Raw genomic sequence first — 23,817 nt, 5'->3', positions numbered from 1 at the left:
TTATCTGTGACCCAGAATAAACCATTTGTTTTGTGTATACATCTGAAAGTCACCATGAACCAAACTGTGACACTAGCACAATTGTGAACTTCTGTATAGACACCCTTTGCTCTAAAGCTGGAATTCTAGGTCCTTGAAGCTTCCTTCACTTATGGATCAAATAAGCACGCAGGGGCGGCAAACGGTGTAAGCACGTGAGTTCGTTAGGGAAAGTGTGCTTGGAAGAAGAACAGTAAGAGAGAAGGCAGATTAAGATACCCAGGGAAATGACTGGAGAATGTTGCAATGCCAGAGCCACTGCCACTGCTTCCACATGTGAGATGTCTGTCCAGGGAGGACCACTCACCATCAATGCTTCTACCCAGGCGCGGGTTTCGTCCTGTGGAAACTGCAGTTTGCAGGTTCCTTTCAGCGACGGCCAGATCAGGGAGCACCTGCGGTGTGAGTGGTGCCTCCTGGTGGTGTCTTTCAGGAAACAGGCAAGAGAACTACAGGAGGAGGTGGCAAGGCTTCTGCCATGAGAAGTTCAGTTGGATGCTGGAGCAGACCTCTGGGACTGTGGAGGAAGAAATGGCAGAGGAGGCACTAGAGAACAGAGAGGGCGTTGACACCCAAGAAGGTGGAAGCTGGAGGCTTGTGACTTATGGCAGTAAGCAGAGATCTTCACTCCCACCTGCAGTGGTTTATCTGAAGAAAAGATATGCAGTCCTAGCAACAGAGAGGGAGGAGCATGTTCCATTGGTGAAGGAAGACAGGCCAGGGCTCACCAAGGTGGGAAGGATCGAGATGACTGCCACCAAGAAGAAGCAACAGGTAGTGGTAGTTGGAGACTCCCTTCTGTGGGGGATGGAGGGGAGCCAACTGCTGACCTGATCTGTCATCTTGAGAAGTCTTCTGCTTGCCTGGATCCAAGATGTCACAGAGGGTCTACCAAAGCTCATCTGATCCTCTGACTACTACCCCATGCTGTTCATCCATGTGAGCACTAGTGATACTGCCAGGGGAGATCCTGAATGTATCAAAAGTGACTACAGGGCTATGGGTACAAGGGTGAGGGCATCTGGGGCTTGAGTTGTGTTCTTGTCAATCCTTCTGGTGAAGGGAAAGGGGCCAGGCAGGAGCAGGTGCATCCTGCAGATCAAATCCTGGATGCACAGGTGGTGTCACCAGTAAGGCTTTGGCTTCTTTGACCATGGGATGTTCTTCCAAGAAGGACTGCTAGCAAGAGATGGGATCCACCTGATGAAGAGAGGGAAGAACATCTTCTTAGACAGGCTCACTAACTTAGTGAAGAGGTCTTTAAACTAGGTTCACCAGAGGATGGAAACCAAAGCCCTGAGGTAAGTGGGGAAGCAGGAGACCTGGAGGAAGAACAAGCAGGAGGGGACAACAGGGGAGGTGCTCTCATACTTCCTGAGAAATTAGGTCAATCAAATAGTTGCCTTAGGTGCCTGTACAAAAGTACACGGAAACTAGGAAGCAAACAGGAGGAACTGAAGGTCCTCACAGTCACAGAATTGTGATGCGATTGGAATAACAGAGACTTGCTGGGATAGTTCACATGACTGAAGCACTGTCATGGATGGGTACAACCTGTTCAGGAAGGACAGGCAGGAGAGAAGAGGTTGAACGGTTATAAACTCCTGCAAGACTGTTTCAGGCTGGACATAAAGAAGAATTTCTTCAAAGTCCGAGCCCCCAAGGTCTGGAATAGCTTGCCACCAGAGGTGGTTCATGCGCCTGCATTGAACACCTTCAAGAGAAATTTGGATGCTTATTTTGCTGGGATCCTATGACCCTAGCTGACTTCCTCCCCCTTGGGCACGGGGCTGGACTTGATCTTCCAAAGTCCCTTCCAGCCCTAATGTCTATGAAATCTATGAAAAACCAATGCTGACTAGGGGGGGAATAATTACTTCCCTTGACATACTGGCAACACACCTATCAATGTAGCCCAGGATGCCATTAGCCTTCTTCACAACAAGGGCATGCTGCTTGCTCATATTCAGCTTATTGTCCACTGCAACCCCCAGGTCCTTTTCTGCAGAGCTGCTGCCTAGCCAGTCAGCCCCCATCCGGTACTGGTGCATGGGATTGTTCTGTCCTAAGTGCAGGACTTTACACTTGTCCTTGTTGAACCTCATTTCTTTTGACTCAATCTTCATTTCTTTTGACCCAATCCTCCAATTTGTCTAGGTCACTCAAAATCCTAGCCCTACCCTCCAGTGTATCTACTATGCCCCCCAGCTTGATGTCATCTGCAAACTTGCTGAGGGTGAAATCTATGCCATCTTACAGGTCATTGATGAAGACATTGAACAAAACTGGCCCCAGGACTGACCCCTGGGGCACTCCACTTGATACCGGCTTCCAACTAGACATCGAGCCATTGATTACTACTCTCTGAGCCTGATGATCCAGCCAGTTTTCTATCCACCTTACAGTCCCTTCATCCAGCCCATACTTCCTTAGCTTGCTTGGGAGAATGTTGTGGGAGACTGTATCAAAAGCCTTGCTAAAATCAAGGTACACCACACTCACCAGTCTCCCTGCATCCACAGAGCCAGTCATCTCATCATAAAAGGCAATGAGGTTGGTCAATGAAGATGTTGAATGGTGTAGACCCAAGGACAGAGTCTTGAGGGACCCCTCTGGTCACAGGGCACCACAACAATTGACTTCCATCAACCACCACCCTCTGGGTCCTACCACGGAGCCAATTCCCCAGCCATCAGATCATGGTGAGGCCGAGGCCTAGGCCTCAGTTGGCTGGTTTTGCATAGAGGTGATCATGGGATACCAGATCGAAGGCTTTTTTAAAATCAAGATATATGACATCAATCTCTTCTCCCTTGTCCAGGTGATAGGTCACCTGGTCATAAAAAGAAATAAGATTGATCAAGCAGGACCTACCTGCAACAAACCCATGCTAGCTATCTCTCAGGATGTTGCCATCAGCCAGTCTGTTAAGAATGGCCTCTCTGATGATCTTTTCTAAGGCCTTCCCCAGGATATAGGTCAGGCTGATGGGCTTGTAGTTTGCTGGATCCACTTTCCTCCCTTTCTTGAAGATAGGCACCACATTGGCCTTCTTCCAATCTTTGGGCACTTCACCAGAGTGCCAGGAGTTCTTGAAGATCCGTGCCATGGGTTGAGCTATGATGCTACCCAGCTCCTAAAGTACCCTGGGGTGTAAACTGTCAGGGCCGTCTGACTTGAAGGTGTCTAGCCTCTCAAGGTGTTTCTTCATGAGATCAGCGTTGATGGAGGGTAAGGAATCTCCTTACCCCGGGCCTCCCTGTCCCATAATGAGCAGGGGCATCCCATGGGACTGGTGAAAGACCGACGCAAAGTACCCATTTACAAAGTTTGTTTTTTCCTGGGCATCAGTTGTCAGTTGTCCCATCTGGTTTAGCAGGGGTCCAACGTTGCCCTTGCTTTTCCTCCGGCTCCCCACATATCTAAAAAAGGACTTTTTATTGTCCTTGATACTTGTAGCTAGTTAGAGTTCTGTCACAGCCTTGGCTTTCCTGGGTCACTCTCTGCAGGTCTGGACCGGTGCAGAATATTCATCCTTGGAGGTGGATCCAGTCCTCCATCCTTTGTAGGTCTGTCTTTTTTGCTGCAGGAGGTCCGCTAGTTCCCTGGAGTGACAAGGGGGCTGCTGTGCCCTTTTGCTGCCTTTCCTCTGAGATGGAATAGACTTTGCTTGCACATCCAGGATTGCTCCTTTGAGGAGCAACCACTCATCCTGAACTCCCCTCTCCTTTGGGCTGAGGCCGTTTAAGGCCTTACTGACCAGCCTCCTGAGCTTGTCAAAGTCAGCTTTCCTGAAGTCGAGGACTTCTGTATTGCTGACTGACTTGCCAGCTTTATGGCGGATGGTGAAGGTGATCAGCTCGTGGTCGCTGTCACCCAGCTTCCCTTCAATCATTAGGTCGCTGATTAGGTCATCCCCCATTGCCAGAACCAGATCAAGCAGTGTTTTACCTCTCGTTGGCCCGTAGACTTCTTACATCAGATACAGCTCATTGACACATGAGAGAAAGCTTGGCATTTGCTTGGATTTAGCCGAGCGCTCTTCCCATGAGATGTCTGGGTAGCTGAAGTCTCCCATGACAACCATGCACCGGGAGTGTGCAGCCTCAGCCAATTCCCTGGCAAACTCCTGGTCAAACTCTTGACTTTGGGTGGGAGGTCTGTAGTAGACTCCCACCATTGTGTCCCCTGTGCTGTGTTCCCCATGGATTTTAACCCAGAGGGTCTCCAGTCATCCACCCTGGGTGCCAATGTTGGCTTGCAGGGATGCGTAGCTCTACTTGACATAGAAAGCTACACCCCAGCCCCTTTTGTCCACTTGATCCCTCCAGTACAGGGTATATACCTGTGGTCCAGTCATGGGTGGAGTCCCACCAGGTCTCCGTTATCCCTATGACATAGTAATTATTTGTGTTAAGCAGGAGGACAAGTTCCTCCTGTTTATTCCCCAAGCTCCTGGCATCTGTGTACAGGCACGCAAGTGTCCCTATAGGGGCCCTTGCCTTGCCTACAGCTCACTCCAGGGCTGGGTCAAGAGTGGGCTCCTTTAAGTGCCTTGGCCTGCTGGCTTTGCAAAGGTTGCTCAGTGGGCCAGCAGTGACAGTGGTCCCCCATCCACCGGCAGGCTTAGTTTAAAGCCCGGTGCAGCAGGTTAGCCAGTCTGGCTAAGAAGAGCCTCCTCCCCAGTGGAGAGAAATGGAGGCTGTCCCTTTCTAGCAGCTCACTGCCTCTCTCACCAAAGAGCAGGCTGTGGTCATGGAAGCCAAAGCCTTCCCGATGACACCAGTGCAACAGTCTTTGGTTCACTACCTCAAACCTCCTCTCCCTCCTCAGCCTATAGCCTGAAACTGAGATGCTCAATGAAAACACTACCTGCACCCCCAACCCCTTTAGCCCTGCTCCCAAATCCCTGTAGCACTTCATGACCTGGCTGGGAGCACTCCAAGCCATGTCATTTGTGCCCACATGGATAAGGAGCATAGGGTAGTGGTCAGTGAACTGGAAGAGTTCAGGGATCTTCTCTGCAATGTCTCGGATTCGGGCTCCTGTGAAGCAGCAGACTTCCTGGGCTAAGGGGTTGGGGCAGCAGATTGCCCCCTCAATCCCCCTCAGGATGGAGTCTCCCATGACAAACACTTTGTGTTTTGTCTTAGGGAGAGTGGGGGCAGTAACTACAGTTGAGCCTGTGTTGCCTGCAGAAGCTGGCAGCTTGGCAGGCTCTGCTGGGGCTGCAAGAGATTCGTACCTGTTGGAAAGCTCCAGTGGGGTGGGACCTTTGTGTGTCAGGCCTTGGGTCCCTTGATCACCTTGGTGCAACCCCTTGGCTGGACAGCAAGGGAGGTCCCCGAGTCCTCCCTTGTCCTGGAGGGTGACCGTGCTCTACCCTCTGCCTCCTGGGGAAGAAGGGCCTGGCAGTAGAAGTTTATCTCCCACTCACCACACCTGATGGCATGCAGTCTCTGGACTGTGGCCTGGAGCTCCTCCAGCTGGGGCACCAGAAACCCCAAAAGGGAGAAGACCCCACAAGGGGAAGTGGCCATGCTCCTGGACTCCAGAGCCTGAAAAATTTTCAGGCAGCTCCTACAGCTGAGATCCAGAGGCTCTGTGTGCGTGGAGCCCCGAACCATGGGCTCCGTCTGGGTGAAGGCCTTTGAGGAACCAGAGGGCGGGGGCCGCAGACCCCAATGGGAGCCTTGGGTTGTGGCGTGAGCCCATCCCCATGATGCAACTGGTAAACCGGCTGCAGCTGGCACTGCCTACTCTAGGGGCTCACAGGCAGGGCTGCAGGCCCTCCCGCTCACCCTCCTGTGCAAACTCCCATGCTAACTTGTGCACTGGGCCCAGAAGCATGCCTGTTTGCACATCATGTTCGTAAGTCTCCAGTTGCATGGCTCCCTGGGAGGCTGGGCAAAGTAGGACCTGGGGCAGGGAGAGGCCCTCCTCAGCTCCACTCAGCCACCCCACAGCAGGGCTATGTCCCTCCCGCCATGGGCCCTGCTTACCTCTGGCAGTGCTGGGGGTTGGCAGGATGCTCCGGGGTCACTGAGGGGGCATCAGGGTGCAGAGGCATGACAGGCTTACACCTGTGCATCTCACACTGCTCCTGGGGCCAAACTGAGCTTTTTTTTCTGTTTGGCGGGCACTTTTAAACTCCACGTATGCACAGTGGGCCCACTGCTGGCAAAGTGCTGCTCCCTGTCAAGTGGGGCCCTACCCAGAGCTTTGGGAGACCCTGATCTTCTGGAGAGGGACTAGTAAGTACCCTCTTTCCCCTCTTCTCTCTCCCCTCTCTCCCTGAGGGGCTGGGTGAAGTAGGAGCCAGGGCAGAGCAAGGCCCTCCTTGGCTCCACTCAGCCACCCCGCAGCTGGGCTATGCCTCACCCACCATGGGCCCCGTTTACCTCCAGCAGTGCTGGGGGTCATTGGGGTGCTCCATGGTCATTGGAAGGGCCTTGGGGTGTGGGGGCACAATGGGCTTACACCCATGCATCTCATGCCACTCCTGGGGCCACACAGATGTGGTGAGGCCATATCTGGAGTATTGTGTTCAGTTTTGGGTTCCCCACTACAGAAAGGATGTGGACAAATTGGAGAGGCCAGTGGAGGGCGAGAAAAATGATGAGGGGGCTGGGGTACATGATTTATGAGGGCGGAGGCTGAGGAAACTGGGCTTTGTGCATGTCTTTTCACAGCATCTGATGAAGTGAGCTCTTGCTCACAAACACTTATGCATCTCTGATTCAATTAGTCTATAAGGTGCATCTTTATCTTGCCTTCTGCATAAAACAGCTAAACTTGAAGAGAAAAGAATCAAACAAATGATCACTTGAAATGCTTTTCAAGTGATGCATAGGTTGTGACACTACTGAAGAATGTTAAGTACCTCCTGTGTTGATTTTCTTGGATTTGGTATTTTCCAAGAAATACCAAGACAAAAGAAAAAATGTTACGCAGCTTTATGTCATTCAAAACTGTCTTCTGTCTGTACAGCTATGATCATACTCAATACTGTTAAAGCTAGATTTTCCATTCACTGTCAATTTTGGTTTTAGAGAGTGGGAGGGGATGGTGGGTTAATAAGAAAATTGGTTTTGATCTTAATTAGGCTGAAAAAAAATTATTTTTCCAATGAACCAAAACATCCCTAGGTCCTGCAGCTGCCTCATGGATAGCGGTCTACCTAAATTGAGGTAGCGGCCCGCTGATTTCACGGGCAGAACACAGGGCCCAGCAGCCATTTTGTGGGGGGAACACGGCACCCCCCCCCCACGCCTCTGACTGGCTATGGGACCCTAGTGGCTCTGCCCCTCACCTCTGATAGGTTGCAAGGGGAGGCAATTATCTTGTTGGCAGCCCTTCGAGCAGGCAGTCCTCCCATGCCTCCTCCTCCTCTGCCCTGAGGGACCAGCATTTTGTTTTCAGCACATTTTTTTTTTTCAAAGATTTTGCGGGCAACGTCAGATTTCATGAAATCCACAAAATGGTGATATTGGTAGGTCCCTATGCATACAGTTAAGCTCTCATTAACATCACTGTTAATATGTGAGAGCAAAAAGACTGTCTATATATTGGCAGTCAGTAGGGAATCTACAGGAAGGCAGCTGACCTGTCAGGCTTACCTGACCTTAGAGCAGTTACCCCTATTTCCTAACACCTGTGGTGCAAGGGCAGACTCACTAGGAATCCATGTAGGACTTCGCTTTTAAAAATGACAAATTTAAGACAATAAAGGAAAATATTTTGGGTTCAACAAATTGAAGAATTTTTGTTTGTTGTTTAAGAAACTGCGTGATGGTATTGTTTTCTTTCCCTGAATATACAGCCTTTCACTGCTCTACTGGGGTTTTTCACAAATTTAGAGAAGTTTATTTACCATAAGTTTGACGTGGAAGTCCCTGGGAGGCGCTGAGAATATAAAAGAGAAGTTGAAAGCTCTGTGAACCAGTCAGTCGACTTCTGTTCTCACAGCTGAGATGATTTTCAAATTCCTCCTCTTTTCTGGAGTCTGGACTGTTGCTTCAGGTAAACTTTATATTTTTTGGCTAAAACTTATAAAACTTTTGTTGACAAAACAACCTGCTGACCTGATGATTTATGGCTACAAAGAAATGTTTGCTGCAGTTTGGCTTCTCACTGACCATCCCAGATAAGCATCTTCAGTAGCAAAGCACTACTGGTAGACAAACAACCATGTTGTCCACTGGGGACGGAGTTGGGTTTTACTCCTCTCTTTCTTTACTGACACTTCATACTTAGACTGCTTAATTAATTTACCTTCAAATTAATTCTAAAAGAAGTGTGTCCATCTGCTACATGTTTGTGCATAGATTATTTTAAAAAATATTAAATGAAAATAGTTAATATGCTTTCCAACACCCCACCCAACTTGATTCCATCTTATGTTTTGGCTGAATTTATGGTTGTCAGGTATTAAACTAGTTTTCTTCTAGTCAGGCTGGGATGACTGACTTAGACTACTGTGTTTCTGCCAGAAAAAAGGTTCCAGTGGCAGTCTATCCATAACAGAGCTCAGCACAGTACTAAACTAAGCACTTGAGCATTGATTCTTCTGCTTAGGTGGATTCTGTGCTTGTTGCAACTATGCTAGTAGCAGTATGTGAACAAACTTGGACATGTTTATACTATGTTGCAGTTATGGGAGTGACTATGGCGTAAATATTCTGTATGTGAACAAAATATATCCTTGTCATAGCGGTATGCATGGCAAAATCTTATTTCTGGTCAGCAACTGGCCGTAGACTTAATCATACTGACTCAAGCCTGGTTAGGAAAGGAAATACTGTTGTTTGTGCCTGGTTTGTCTATATCTTACTTTGGGGGGTAGTGATATAAACCAACCAAGTTAATTTTAGCTTCTATTCTAAGAGAAGAATCAGTGCTGAATGAAGTAGGGTTCACCAGTCATTTTAATAGTACTTCAATGCGCCTTTGTTAATGGGAAAGCCATTAATATTTTATGGAGCATTTCAATACTGTGGCTCTTTGATTTTGAAAGATAACTTTTCATGATCCTGTCTCATTCCAGCATGGGAATGGGGGTCCAGGCCTCCTGGTCAAGGCCCCTCAGAGGCCAAGCTGTCATGTATGGGCATTCCCCTGTCCTTCCCACTACTAATTCTTAATATGTTTTATTCTGTGAGCTATCAGAAAAAGTGCTGCAATTAAGATGACTGCTTGTCCATGGACTATAACTTAAGACTAAGTTATATATGAAGCATTTGCTCTACACCAATAAATTTGTATGTAGAAGTATACATTAAAGTGCAATTTTCAGCTTTACTAATTCAAGTCCAGTAGGATAGGGACTGGTAGCAACCAAAAATTGCTAATAAAGTGGCTGTTGCTCATTGGCTTTATGAGTCCTTGTTACAGATCCCATTGGACAAATATTCGCATCACAAAACACATGAGCACTTGTTCTTGGGATCTGAACTGGCTGTCTCACTGGCAATCTTGTGAGAGAGGCAACTGAATAGTCTGGGGAGATGTCTTATCTTAATGAGTGTCCCTGTTACTTTCAGCAGTTTAACATTCCAGTGAATTTCTCCAGGGCTACTTTTTTCTGGAAAGTCTAAAGGTAAAGCATGCAGCAAATTTTAAAAATTGTTGGGGAACATTTAGCATATTAATGTAATAGATTTTGGGATCTCTCTATTGCATGTGTTTCATGAATAGATGTAACAATCTTTGAATTACACCTTCTGATTTCCCACAGGCTCTGTGCAGGTAACACCAAGCAAAGTCCAATCCACTAAAGAAGGAAAAAATGTCACTTTCCTCTGCCACTTGATTTCAAAGCATGATGTGCTTCAAGTCACCTGGCAAAAAGAGAGCGGGAAGAAAGAAAACAACATAGCAACCTATAGCAAGATAAATGGTCACAAGATCCTGGATAACTATGTTGGCCACATAAACTTTACCCAGCGCGACTTAAAAGTCTCTGCCATCACCTTTCATGCAGTCACCATGGAAGATGAGGGATGCTACAAATGCATCTTCAACACATTTCCCTTGGGGTCCGTTTCTGGCAGGATGTGTCTCGAGGTCTACGGTAAGACATCATCAGTGTTCAGGGGACTTTTTTGAAACTCTAGCCATTCTCATGGAAAGAACGATGTTGATCTCTAGTTGCAACATTTGTTAAATCTCTCTATTCCTAAGGCAAAGTTTTCCTAATTGCTCTTCCATCCTTCCTCATCAGTTGTACCTTTGATAGGGAGGAAGTAGTGTTTAATGGTTATTTTAAATTTTTTTATCATTAAGAAAATAAGAAATCAGGAAATGGTGACTTTTGATATGCAGCTTACTCAGAGTACCTGATAGGTTACCATTCCCTATTTTTCCAGTTTTGAAGCTTTAGTTGTAGGAAGAAATTCCAACTGCACATTGCATTGAAAGCTGAGGACCTCTCCTCCCCAGCGTGGTACTTCTGTGCCACTGAAGTGTTTAAATTAAGCTTCTACCTTAAGCTTAAATCTTGACATTCAACATTGAACATATCTGGAGGTGAATTATGGAGCAACAATTAGAAAACAGTGGATAGGTTGAGTTCAAGAAATTGGTAAGAAGGGAGGCAGAGAGAATTTCAGTATGGATGCTGTTTTTACCCTGTGGTAGGTGACTAAGAATTCATCATAGAGATCAGCTTATGTTGGCTCAGAGAAATGAGTGGGAAAGAACAGTGTGAGATGAGATGTCAGGTTTCATAATCAAACATAATAAAAATCCTCAATTAAAATAGAGATTCTATAAAAAAGAAAGGGATGGGAGATTACCTGGAAATGAAATGAGAATGTGTAGCTATTCAGATGTCTTGCAGGGTGTTTCAGTTTTAATGCTAGAAGAAAGGTGGGATATGAGAAGGGTTTCAATATCCACTATTATCAATTGTCATTCTCGCTGTCTTGGACACTCAAGCAGATTAAGTTGTGCCCTAAGGAGTTTGAGCAGAAGGTGTTTTCCACGTATACAATTTCTTGGAACAACAGAATAGAGGCATAGTGCAGCCTATAGTGTTGTGGCAACTTTGCTCATCTGTTAATATCAAAGCTTTCCAAAAGAAGCTCACATCTAAGCGACTAGAGCCCAAAGTTCAGGATAATCCTCTGAATTCTCATGTGATAAATTTCTTAAGCAACCATGGAGTGGATCATATAGCTAAGCACAGGTGTCTAGGAACAGATAGTGGGAATGAAATCTTAATTAAGGCATGATTAGATCCTAAATCAAAACTGACAAAATACAGAAAGAATTTAAATGTAATTTTCTGGGTAGTAGAAGGGACTCACTTTATTTTGTTTTGCTTAAAATAAATCATTTATAACAAAGAGAAACATTTTGTACAAACATGCATCCTGCAATGCAGAAGTATAGCTTTTACCATTAACATTTAAAGCAGGAAAAGAATTTTCCCAAGGCAACCCAAATCCTTGCTATTATGATTCCTCCTGGCCTTGAACAAACTTAAAAAAAATATTTTTCTACCAGTACACATGCTTTTTGGAGCAGCCATTTCTGTTTCTTGAATCCAAACCTATGCAATAATCTGCACAAGCATATCTGTAGTTGACAGACATTATTGCTTGCAGTTCCCGTGAGTCTTTCAAAGGTTTCCCTCTTTCTTTAAAGAATCAGAGGTGAAGATCTACTGGCATGAGTTCAGATTTTGTCGGTCACAGAGGATGCCTGTATACATGTGGGGAGGCTGCTCCATGCTGTAATTACAGCGTGTCAGAGCAGACTCAATTAAGTCTGCTTAATTAATTAATTGAGTCTGCTGGACAGTGCTAAATTGTGCACTCCATTTGGCCTCCGTGTCTTGTATATTAGCATTCCTGTACATCAAAATGGCAGCGGGGGCACTTTAACTAAAGCTTGTTGAACGAGCTTCAGTTAAGCACCCCTACCACCATTTTGAAGTGTGGGGATGCTGATACACAAGACACTGCAGGCACTTTAATTAAAGCAGCTCTCAGAGTCACTCTTGTTAAAGCTCCCCCATCTTCCTCTGCCCCACCCCTGGAGCATGTATAAAAACACACAGAGATCCCATGCCTTAATGGAATACAACCTAAATGCTGTAATAACCATCTTTTATGAGGATTACACATCTCTCAGCATTTGCTTCTAGTGTATTTTATTGATATACAAAACCAAAGTAAATTATACTAGGTTCTGTGTATGTCTGTCCAGGGCTTTAGTTTTTTTTCAAATATCCTACTGTGTTTATATCAAATACATTGAGAAATAAAATGCATTGAAAAGTGACTGTTAAATAAACTAAGCATTTCTTAATTAAATGAATAACCTTATGAAACTTAGCATATTCAATCAGGTATTGCACTCCATTTGGTGGTATTTGGTACCAGATGCTTCTGGAGGAAGGTATATACCCTTTTTCTGACTTGCATCTGACAAAGTAAATTGTTCCCTATGCCTCTTTGAATCAGTTACTTTCTAAGGTACCACCCAACCCTACCTTCAGCCAGGGGAGACTTAATTCTTCATGTAGCCTTTAAAGCAGTTAGGAATCCCATATAGTGAGATACGGCCTTATTATAAAAGGTATGGGGAATTTCCTAATGTAAGGAAGAAGCATTATTTTTGTTGGTGGGACTTTATGCCTACACTGCAATCCAAAGGTGCATTTGCATCTTGTATACACATCCCCAATCTAGCTGTAAGCAAGTTACCCTGTGTACAAAGAACAGGATAGCTGAAACATCATGAGATCCAGTGAGAACCTTGGACAAATACTCAGATACCTAGTCTTTGCTGGCACAGTTACCCTGTTACCAGTATCCACACTAGCTCAGCAGCAGACATACTCTTTGTATTGCAGTGTAGACCTACCTTGAATTGCTCATTTGCCTACCCTGTAAGGGCAGAGGCAGACTTTCCTTTTGCCGCCTTCATAATACACTGAACGCTTGTCCTGCTCATTTCAATCTTGTAAGCATGCAATGTGGATTTTCCCTTAGGAGCATTGATACATAGCATGTACCAATTCTTTTCACTTGTCACAGCGTGTGGCCTCCTAGAATGCTGCTTACGCATATATTTCACAGGGCAATCAGGTTCAATATTTTTTCTCTCCAGATTGCAAGTTGACGGCATTCTTCCATATGTACTTCTCCAAGCTTCTTGCACCTCAGTGATGTTCTGATAATTCCAATAACATTTCAAAGCTTTCTTTTGCTGTTCTAACAACAGAAATACCTTCCCGAACATTGCTAACTGAACTGAATGAAGGAGACAGTTGACAATGGTTCTGTCAATGTGGGTCTATATTCCTGAACACTAAAATGTGTGTGTAATTATATATATATATATATATATATATATATATATATATATATATATATAAAAGATATACTTTGTATCCCTTCCTTGAATAATAATTCAAGATTCTTAACCTCTTAAAATGTAGCAGAGCTCCCAGTTTCACCTGGTCAGTCTGCCAAGGTTAGGAAGAAATTCCCTCCATCCCCTTTGCACAGTTTTGCCCAGTGCATATTTGGTCATATTTATTCTGTTTTTTATTTTCACCTTCCTCTAATGGATCCAAAATTGTCCAGGGTGAGAGTGGACACATGCTCTGAGGTATAGGATATCCTCTTTCTTAAGTTCCTGGCTTGCTGATTTGCTCATACACTCTGGGTCATATTTCTTATTAACTTTAGGATTGGAAAAGAAATGTCATTCTCATCAGATTGTCAGGGACCTTGGGGAGGGAGGAAAGGAGGTGGTGGTTGTCTTCCTCTGCTGTGTGGACCCCCTGCTATGATAATCTGAATATATCTCACCTAAACAATTTTCTGCCATGTCATGGACTGGGTTTGTAGGTGGCAACTCGGGTCTATTCTTTTCCTAACCTCTGGCACACTTCAGCTTAGTTTTGTGTAGACTGAAATGCTTTCGTCTAATTTAAGTATTTGGGCTTGAAATGAGATTTTTGGGTAAAACTTAATGGCCTGGGATAAACAAGATGTCAGATGACATAATCTGGTAATCCCCTGTGGCCATAAATGATATACAGCTACAAAATGAGCTTACTCGTTGGAAAATTAAATGAGACATAGGACATGGGAAATGTTCTGAAACATTTACACTAGCTTTTATCTTATATTTTCACCAAATGATATCACCAAATGAAACATTTTCAATCCCTCTGACCCATTTTAACTATAAAATATTTTAATTTGTACTGTGAATGCTTTAAATTGTGCATTTATTTTTGAATGATTATTCTGGTTCAGTCTCGAAGCTACTTTAGGGCATGTCCTGAATGGGCCATTCTTGCACATGCATCAGGCATAGAAATACTCCAGTGAGGCCAGTCCAGGGTTGTCCGCAACAGCCAGAGACCAGCACTAGGAGACCAGCCTGCAGTGGCCTCACTGGTATGTTTTGGGGTTTGGGGCATGGAAGTGCATGGGATAGAATTGGCAATGGCCCATGTGGGACATGTTGCCACTGCAATACAGGCATACCCTTAAATTCCTGATTTAGATGGGCTTCTGATGCATATGATCAGAAATGGGGGGAGGGGAAGGTGTTTTAATTAGTGTGGTTCCTGGGCAGCCGCTCTAATTGGAGTGCCTCACCGTCACATATATTAAGCCCCCACATATTTAAAAATGACTGTGGGATACTTTATTTAAACCTCATTCAGCAAAGCTTAGTTAAAGTGCCCTGCAGCCATTTTAAAACACGCAGGAGCTTAATACACATGACACTGCAGCATTCGAATTAGAACACCAATGAGCATGTGTATAGGCCGCCCTAAATTCCTATTTTGACTATGGGAGTAACTTATGCTAAACCAAATAGAGGATTCCTACTGTCTGAGACTGTGATACAAGAATTCACCCCAAAGACTGTCTGAACCCCTCAGTCACTCCAAGGTGCAACTCAACTTGCAAAAATTTCTGCTTGAAGGGAAATCATTATCTGCTTGCCCTAGAAAGGAGGAAAGGATAACTGGGGATTCTCAGGGAGATTACATGGCAGTTGTTGACAAGCTTTTACAGTCTTCATATTCTACGGGAGGGTTATTCTGGCATTGGTACCATAACTAGTTTATAATTGTTCAAGGGAACTGAAACCACAGCTAGTATCGTATACCACACATAAGGCCTAGCAACGACACACTGCAGGAATAGGTATATTCACAAGAGGGAATTTTAGAGTTGTCTTGCTGGAACAGGGGGTGGGGGAAAATGCTATAAAAACTGGTGTAATAGGGATGGATTTTCCCATAATAAGAAATGATGACAAAAAGAGAATTTGAGTGTTGCCCCTTTGTACTTCTGAATTCAAGATCTTTCTGAAGAGTAAGTGGCAGATGCTGGAGCTGGAACCTGAGAGAGAGGCAATTGTCTGTTACAGTGATGGTGACTGGCCAGTTGACAGGACCCTTTATGGCTGTATTCATGTGTATCCAGATACATTCTGAATAATATAATGGAGATCTCAAAGGAAGGTGGATAAATACTGACACTGTTTCCTAGATGGAGAAACTGAGGCTCAGGAAGACTTATGTGCCAAACCTCATACAGTGAGTCAGGGGCAGAGCAAATTCTGGCTCTCTTCTATAAACATTAGATACCAGTGCCACTCTTAGCCTCCCACTGACATTACTGGGATCATGGTCAAGCCCTTTAAAATAAAGAACAATGAAAGTAAAGAAATTTGAGTGGCTTCATTTAATATCTAAAAACAGAGACATAACCAGTGAATAAGGATAGATTCAATGTAAGATTCAAATGTCTGTCTATCAGGAGAGCTGTTTCAGGGCAGAACTGGTGAATTTGGCTGTATAATACTTCAGGATTACAACATTTAACAAAAAATCTAACGGGTGGGGAAATATGGCCCAATGTAAAGAGCAGGGTTGTGAGATTTGAGAAATATGAATTTCCATGTTGTCACAGTTTCACTGCATGACAGGGCAATTTCGATCATTTCTCTAAGCCTTCCATCAGAGTTTCGTCTACAAAAAGCATTGATCTCCCACTTGAACAGTGTGAAGTATTAATATCCAGTCATGTGAGTTATTTTACACTGACGTTCTGTAAAAGACCTCCCAGTGGAAACACCTGCCCATGTGACCTTGGGAAGATTTTACTCACTGTTTCTTTTTTGTCAGTTTCAATAATATTTGAGGCCAATGTCGTGGGCGGTGATAACCAAAACCATATTTTTGTGCATCTTGTGAGTAAAAGAAAAAGTTCAAGTAATGATTTGCTAATTGAAACGTAATGTTCTTTGTGTAATCACTCCTCTCTCAATTTCCAAACTCAGATGGGAGATTTTTTTGAAGTTTCAGCTGAAATCCCCAGGACTGCTTTTACTGCAGTGTTAAGAGGAAGGAGTATTGTAATTCATCAGTCCTTGCAGTTGGATAATATTGAGTTTCTGTCTGGTTGGGGACGAGAGAAGTGAGATGTTTCTGATGAGATCACAAAAGCAGGTGCAACCATAATAAACACATTGTCTGGGGTTATAACATAGAACTTAATGGACTTTAGGATTATTGTAGAAACTAGGAATCAAAGACCTCCTGAAAAAAGAACCCTAAACTGACATTATTTATTTATTTTGTACCTAAGTATGGAGTGGCTGTAGCTTCTCTGAGGTTAAGGTTGGTACATGGTGTCTTATTTTTGGCTTGGAAAATTAGCATAGGGCTAAGGGAAGATACTTAATGGTTCAGGAGAGATGTAGATGCCAAACTGATACATGCCACTTTTTATCCTTCAACTTTGTTTTGACTTTCAGTTGATTTGACTTTCAGCTTTTATCCATCCTGGTTCTTTAATTCTAAGTATATTTATTTATTTATTTATTGCTAGAAATATCCTGCTCAGGAATGGAGCCCCAAAGGTCTCCTGGATCCTGTCCAGCCACCTTCGGCAGAAACCATTTACCTGCACAGTGGAAAAAGAGATGCTTTGATAGAACACACAAATATTAGTGAATCAACAAAATCTAAAACCTTTTTTGTATCAATCAAATGACAAAACTATAGTTGCCAGTTTTAAGACTCAGGGGAACATCCAAGGAAACTAATATTTTATTACAAGTACCTAGACTTATTGATCCATCTGTAGACCCAGGTCCTTCCAAGGCATACACAGATGCATAATTTAACTTACATGTATGGTATAATGAAGCTCAAGTCACCAAAGTACAGTTGTATGTCTGGGTAAATCTTGGCATGATTAGGGCACCTAAGGACGTGGTGATATTTGCATGACCCAAGCATGTGTTGAAGTTAATGGGAGCTTCTGGATGCTCAGCACATGTGAAAATGAGGCCCACACTTCAGTTCTTAAGGGTGTGTAGTTAAGGAACCACTCCTTTATACATTTTGTCCTTAATTTTATAACTCAAAATATAAGCACACTTTACAGCTATATAAAGGAAACAAAACTGATGGGAGTGCATTAATTACATATGCTCATTTACTTCAGTTGCACAACGATGAAAAGACGTAACAGATAATGTTACCGTGCTTTGATTTTAAAATGATCTGTATGGGGAAACTTGCATTGTTCCTGCTTTACTTTATTAGTTTCTTGGGTCAGTCCTAGGGCTCTTAGGTCAGCACCTACCATCTGCTAGTAAAACTATACAAAAACAAAAAAGAAAAGTAATAGACATCTGCCTTGCTCATTTTAGTTACCTGGCTTCTTACTTCCCAGATATGTTACTTTTTATCTTTTAACCCACTCATTCTTGCTTATGTCAAGCTGTGATAATATACTGCAGCTCCCGTGCTTTTACTTCCCCATGTCTGTATTTATGGAGTTCTTCATTTTTGTTCCAATATTGTGAAAGCCTGTATTATCACGCTGAGTGTCCTGGTTGGCTGACATGGCAGACAGCACTGGAAAGTAAAATTAATAGAAGCTTTGTCTTCATGACTTAGCAAGAAACAGGCACCAAGATTCTCTTTTCCAAGCATACAGTTCTTCACTGATATAGCTGGAGGTATTAATCTTATCTTGTGTTTTACAGCAATATCAGAACCCAGAGTGGAGGCCAAGCTTGTGTCCAGCCCTGACAATGCAGGGGAGAAGCTGCTGGAGATGAGCTGCTCAGTAACAGGAAAACCAACCCCAAAGGTCTCCTGGATCCTGTCCAGCCACTTTCAGCAGAGACCAACAGAGTATTTCATCAAACATGCTAACCAGACTGTGACTGCTATAAGCAGTTTCACGCACGTCCCTTCCAGGATACTCTTGGAGGAATCTCTCGCCTGTGAGATCCAACATCCATCTCTGAACATTACCCTAGCCCTGCCCAAGGACAGTTTGAAACAGAGTGAGTATAAGATTTGTTTTGGGGAGGAGGAGGGAGCTATATCCTGTGGTATGAGATACAAGTGTTTCTGAGACAATGCAAAGTAGGAGGTCCTGGACTAGTTGTCAAACAAAAGCTCCTTTAGCATAGCTGAGAGAAAGATAGGGTTTCTCATGCAAAGGAGAATAGGGATGCTTTGGGACAGCTAAGAGAACAAGAAGCGAGTGTGTACACAGTGAGGGACAAAATATATGGCTGGCGATGCCCTCACTTGGAACAGGCCAAAGCAATATCTGTTATGGACTGAAGGCTACATTAAGATCCTGGTGACAGACAGCTTGTTTGGCAGTACAGCTGCACCTGGTCCTTTCCTTCTTCTGGAGTTTGGCAAAGCTGACTGCAGCTCTTGAGGTAGTTTTAGCCTTTCTCTTAAGGTTTGTTGATTCTTTTGCAGGCCAAGGTCTACATGAACCAAAGGTTAGAGACGTACCCATCTATGTGTCCACTGTTTTGGTTCTCTTGGTTCTTCTTGGCTGCTTCTGCCACTGCTGGAGACGGCAACATCAAAGAAAAGAAAATCAAGATCTGTGCTGGGTGAGCCCTTCCAGAAGCATGTTACCAGGGGACCATGGGGATTAGGGGCACCACCTCTGAATTGGAACCTCCTAGAACTTAAATGCTGGAGGCTGGAAGCAGGAGAGGAACAGTGGAAAAACTATGGTCATACCCTGCTCGCTGTCCCTTTCAGCATCCACTCTCTGCCACTGTATGACACAGGATAGTGGGCAAGATGGACCTATGGTCTGACCCAGTAAATGGCTGGTCTTATGTATGGGCTATTCTTATAAATAAGCCCATGGCTGATGTGCAGTGGACCCAAAGATTAAACACAAAATTTATTAAGAGTTACTGAATATCTTCTCAGTGCTGTTACATCATGTCTGGAAATAGAAAAATGCAAGTTCTTTGCTGATCCTGATAGACTTCCATCTGTATTTTCAAAACATTATATAAAGGAGGGTGGGCATCATTAACATCATCTTGGATAAAATAATAGAGACACCAAGACACAAAGTGATTAGCTCATATCTAACTCCCTCCCTGGGAGGAAAAGAAGTTGCAGCAATGTTTGCAAAAACAGAAATTAAATATGATATGTCCAGCAGTCTGGCTTTTGGACAGCTCTCAGTACCAGACTATAGTAAACCTTCACTGGAAAGTATTTGCTTTGAAAACAGCACAGCATTCTATAAAAAGCAGTGTTGTGCAAAGCCACCACCAGTGAACTGGCTAATGGAGGCTCTTCTACTGCCTCTCCACAATCCTCTCTAAGTCAAAGCTGGGTTCCCTTGATCATATTCTCAGGGAGAAATTTATCCTTTGTCCTCTGATATAGGCAGAAGCAGTAATTTAGCCTCTGAGAAGTCTGGAGTTCTTCTCCAACCTTGAAATAATTCACCCTTTTTTTGCTTAAAAAGCTATGTCTTTTTCTTTTGGTAGGTACTGCCCATCAGCACCAGAGATAAGAAGTCTATATGGTGCACAGACCATGGTCAACCACACCCTACCACACCTTCTGCCTCTGAAGACTTACTAGATAGCTGACTGCTTGTTGTGTATAATATAGGAGACCTTTGCCTATCTGTAGTGAAGTAGGAGCATTCACCCATAATTTGACTTTTCCTGGGACTTTTGTTTTGTTCACATGCCATTACTACACTTTTTATGAAGAAAGAAGCAAAATGAGATGTTTTAAATATCTATTTATTTTTATACATGGTCCAATACATTCAATTTTTATATAGAAATGAAGTTATTTATTAAATTATAGTTGCACAGCTGCATACAATAAAAGGCAAGATTTGTATTTTCTATAATCTTTTTATTAAGACTTCTTGGTTATTGCTTCTTACACAAGCTGCTAGCCTTTTTAAAAATTCAAATATGTGCTGTATTTTGTGAAGCTAAGAATCTTAAATCACGTGGAAGAAGGGTATCTCAAAAATGTGTACATACTTCAGTCATAATATGACAGGGTGACTGAAGCACTGCCACGGGAACACCAAGGAGGAAGTAAAAGGGACACCAAGGGGGAGTAAAAGGGTTACTCCTGTGTCCTGAGTAACTTAACTCAGGACACAGGAGAAGCTGCGGCAAGCTGGGACAAGGAAAATGCTGTGCTCTGGATGATCGGGGAGTCAGTTGGAGTCATGGCAGATCAAAGGCTGCCGCAGCAAACTCAAACACCAGGATTTGAACCTGGGAGGGAGAAAACGGTGCAGCAAAAGAAAAGACCACACCAGAGAGCAAGAGAAGAATAGCTGGGTCAGACGGTCAGTGAGTAGGAGGCGCCATTGTAGACCCGGCTAGAAAGAGGGGGATTTAAGGGATGCCGAGGAAGCATCCAGGGTCAGAGGAGAATGGAAAGACAGCAAAGAGCAAGAGAGGAGAATGGAAAGCAGATGGGAGGAGAAGACTGACCCCAGAGCCTAAGGAAAGACTCTGGCCCCTCAACTTACCTGGTGAGACCCAGTGAGGAACATGATCCAACAGGGAGAGCCAATTGACCAGTGAATCCAGTACTGGTGGTTGAAGAGAACCACTTTGGGGACCTGGGAAAGGAAGAAGGTATGGACAGAACTACTCCCCGGGAGGGTGGTAGGAAGAGAGAGTTAGCCCCAGTCCCAGGAGGACAACAGGGGACCAAAAGAGAGAAATAGCTTCCTTGGGACCCATGCAAGGAAGAACGGGGCAAGCAGCCAATTAGCCAAAGCCTTAGGCAAGGATCCTTCAAGTGTGAGCGGAAACCTCGATCTCAGAGGCACATAACAATGCCCGGAACATCAGGTGTGGTGAGGGCAGGGTATGGGAATAGTGGAGCCCTGCAAAGAGCTGTCAACATCCTGAGTTTATGATGAATAGCTGGTGTCTCCCAAGAGTGTCTAGACATATCTCCCATAACATCAAAGGCGTGGCAGGAAGTCTTTCCTATGACAAGACACTACCATTCCAATCAGGAGACAACGTGGTTCTGAGTGGTGTGACATCAACTTCTTACACATAAGAATGAGAAGTTCCAATGATAGACCTTCAGTGAGCTGCCTCCTATCAATCAGTCCAGTTATAAATGTATGGAAAGTGTTTCTGTCATTAGATCAAGAAAATAAAGTTTTGAAAAGGTACTGAAAATGTGAGAGTTCATTGAGCTTGGAGATGTGAACATGGAAGAATACTGTCAATATGCTAGACCACTACAAGTTGGAGAGAAAAAACTGAACTTGATGGCCCTGTGAAAATGGAAGTGGTATTCCAGAAGGCCACACACTGAGACAAGTGAAAAAAAAGGTGAAGAAGTGTTAACTATGTACGCTTGCTCCCCAGGGAAATCCAAATGGCTGCATTCTCACAAGATTCAATTGAGCAGGTCCAGCTCATTCAGAAGGCTGCAAAGAGGAGACTTTGCCGCTTCTTTCATAGGGTAGGCAAATGAGTTATCTAGGACAGGGCTGTCTGACTTTGGCATGCTGGGGAAAAGGGCTGCACCCCTGGAATCCCCCGTACCTATTATACCAGATGCACTTGGTCCCCTTCCATCACCAAATGATGGCGGCAGCCCCTGGTCCTCCCATCTCCCCCTATCACACAGACTGCACAGGTGCACAGACCCCTAGATCCTCCCTCACTGCATGCCAATAGGAGAAGCAGATGCTGGGGCCCACAGGCCACCAGCTGGACAGCCCTGATGTAGAACAATGTTTATTCTTGAACAGTTAAAGTCCACACTGCAAGGTCTATACTGCAATATGAAAGGTATGACTGGGGGTCACCTTAACCACAGCAGTAAAGTGACCCAGACCAAAGGTTCAATTCTGTGAGTGGTTTTTGTATTCCTGATGAGGCAGGGACAGGGGTCTGGCCAGAGTGGGGTTTAATTTCCCCCTCCCTGTCCCACTGTCAGGGACCTGAGCTGGATCTGCTGGGTGCTTCCCGCTTGCTGCTGCAACAGCAGGCCACCCCTGAGGTAGAGGGGACAGGGAGACAAGGTTATTTTCCTCTCTATCCCCATTGCCCCCAGGGGACTGCAGCCAGGTCTGCCTGCCCCAACTGCCGCCACTGCTGAGCAATGAAATAAGCCCCCTCCTGTCCCCCCAGCTGAAGACAGGAGGACTAACCCCTGTCCCTGCCCCACCCCCAAGGGGCCCGTCTGGGTGGTGCCTGGCCATGCCCTCGCCCCACCACTGCAGTGGGAGGCAGGAGCCTGAATGGAGGCAGCAGCCCCTGTAATAGTGTTGGAGAGTGCAAGCCCCTTCCTGGTGGGGACGCAGTGCTGCAGGGCAGACAGAGCTGCAGTGGACTGCATGCAGCAGCACCAGGGATCAGAGGGGGCCAGAGCTCTCCAAGTCCCCCCAACACCATGGTCTGTAGCAGCTTTCTCCACCCCACAGCATGGTCCCCTCACCAGGAAGAGGCTCAAGCTCTGGGAAACCATGACAGGGGTGTCGGCACATGTGACTCTGGGTTGCAGGGCAGGAAGCTTCAGCCCCATGGCTTCTGCCCCATGCATGGAGCTCTGGCTCTAACTTCCAGATGCCTTAGAAGGCATCCAGGGAGCTGCAGCTGGAGCTCCACACGTGAGGTAGATGCCACTGGGATGAGGGAAGCTTCCCCAACTGTGAGTGGTGCTGCGCAGTGTGGCAGGAGCTGCAGCTGGAGGTGAGGAGAGAAAAACAGTTCTGCTGGGCCAAGCCACTATCCCCTTGCCTCTAGTGGTTACTCCTCCTCCCATTTCTGCTGCTCCTGCACTGCTCCAGGAGTTGGGAGAAAGCTTCAGCCCAGAGGCTTCTACTCTGCATATGGACCTCCAGCTCCAGCCCCCCCCCAGACATCTTCCACCTTCCAAGGTGTCCGGAGCTTCACACACGGGGAAGAAGCCGCAGTGCTGAAGTTTCCCTGCCTCCGCCCAGGGTAGCATGGCATGGCCATGGCAGAGGCAGCTGGAGGTTGGGGGGACCAAACAGCTCCCCAGCCCAGTCCCAGGTCCTGCACAGGCTAGGGGGCTCAGTGGTGGTGGCTGCTGGGCTTGGGGCCTGCTGGCACCTCTGAGCTCACCTGGGAAGCCCACTTCCCAGCCAGCCCCAACCTGGTGAGGCCAGATGCCGCTGGCAGGGCCCATGTGGGGGGTGGGCAGGGAGCAGGGTTATTCCCCCCTCTGTCCCTGGGGCACCACAGTGGGGTCTGCACACCCCAACCACTGCTGTCACTGCTTGCTGTGTGCCTGAGACAAGTGGTGGAATAAACCCCCTCTGCCAGACACCAGAGGGAGGGGATAGGATGGGACTTATTCTGCTGCTTGCCCCAGGCACATACTGAGCAGTGGCAGTCGGGGCAGGCAGACCTGGCTGCAGTCCTCCAGGGGAGTGGAAGTAGAGGGGAGAATAACCCCCCCCC

At 45.4% G+C, this 23,817-nt stretch overlaps 1 protein-coding gene across 1 annotated transcript; it reads left to right on the top strand.

Annotated features, from left to right (window-relative positions):
• Positions 1-570: 570 nt before the first annotated feature.
• Positions 571-19,974, top strand: LOC102571194 (OX-2 membrane glycoprotein). The gene is made up of 5 exons (XM_059724316.1): positions 571-649; positions 9,776-10,111; positions 18,085-18,390; positions 18,824-18,846; positions 19,870-19,974. The coding sequence occupies exons 1-5, from the start codon at positions 571-573 to the stop codon at positions 19,972-19,974; spliced, it is 849 nt and encodes a 282-aa protein (XP_059580299.1).
• The last annotated feature ends 3,843 nt before the right edge of the window (positions 19,975-23,817 follow it).

Source organism: Alligator mississippiensis, chromosome 1 (genome assembly GCF_030867095.1).
Source record: "Alligator mississippiensis isolate rAllMis1 chromosome 1, rAllMis1, whole genome shotgun sequence".
NCBI classification, from domain to species: Eukaryota; Metazoa; Chordata; order Crocodylia; family Alligatoridae; genus Alligator; species Alligator mississippiensis.
The sequence above is the reverse complement of the archived record's forward strand: the minus strand, read 5'-3'. Positions and strand labels throughout refer to the sequence as shown.

Bases quoted from the DNA above. Each gene is read 5' to 3' on its own strand.
- LOC102571194 (XM_059724316.1), top strand. From the start codon at position 571: ATGGCAGAGGAGGCACTAGAGAACAGAGAGGGCGTTGACACCCAAGAA. The intron at 650-9,775 runs GTAAGCAGAGAT...GATTTCCCACAG, and splicing joins GAGGCTTGTGACTTATGGCA to GCTCTGTGCAGGTAACACCA. The intron at 18,847-19,869 runs GTTAGAGACGTA...TTCTTTTGGTAG, and splicing joins AAGGTCTACATGAACCAAAG to GTACTGCCCATCAGCACCAG.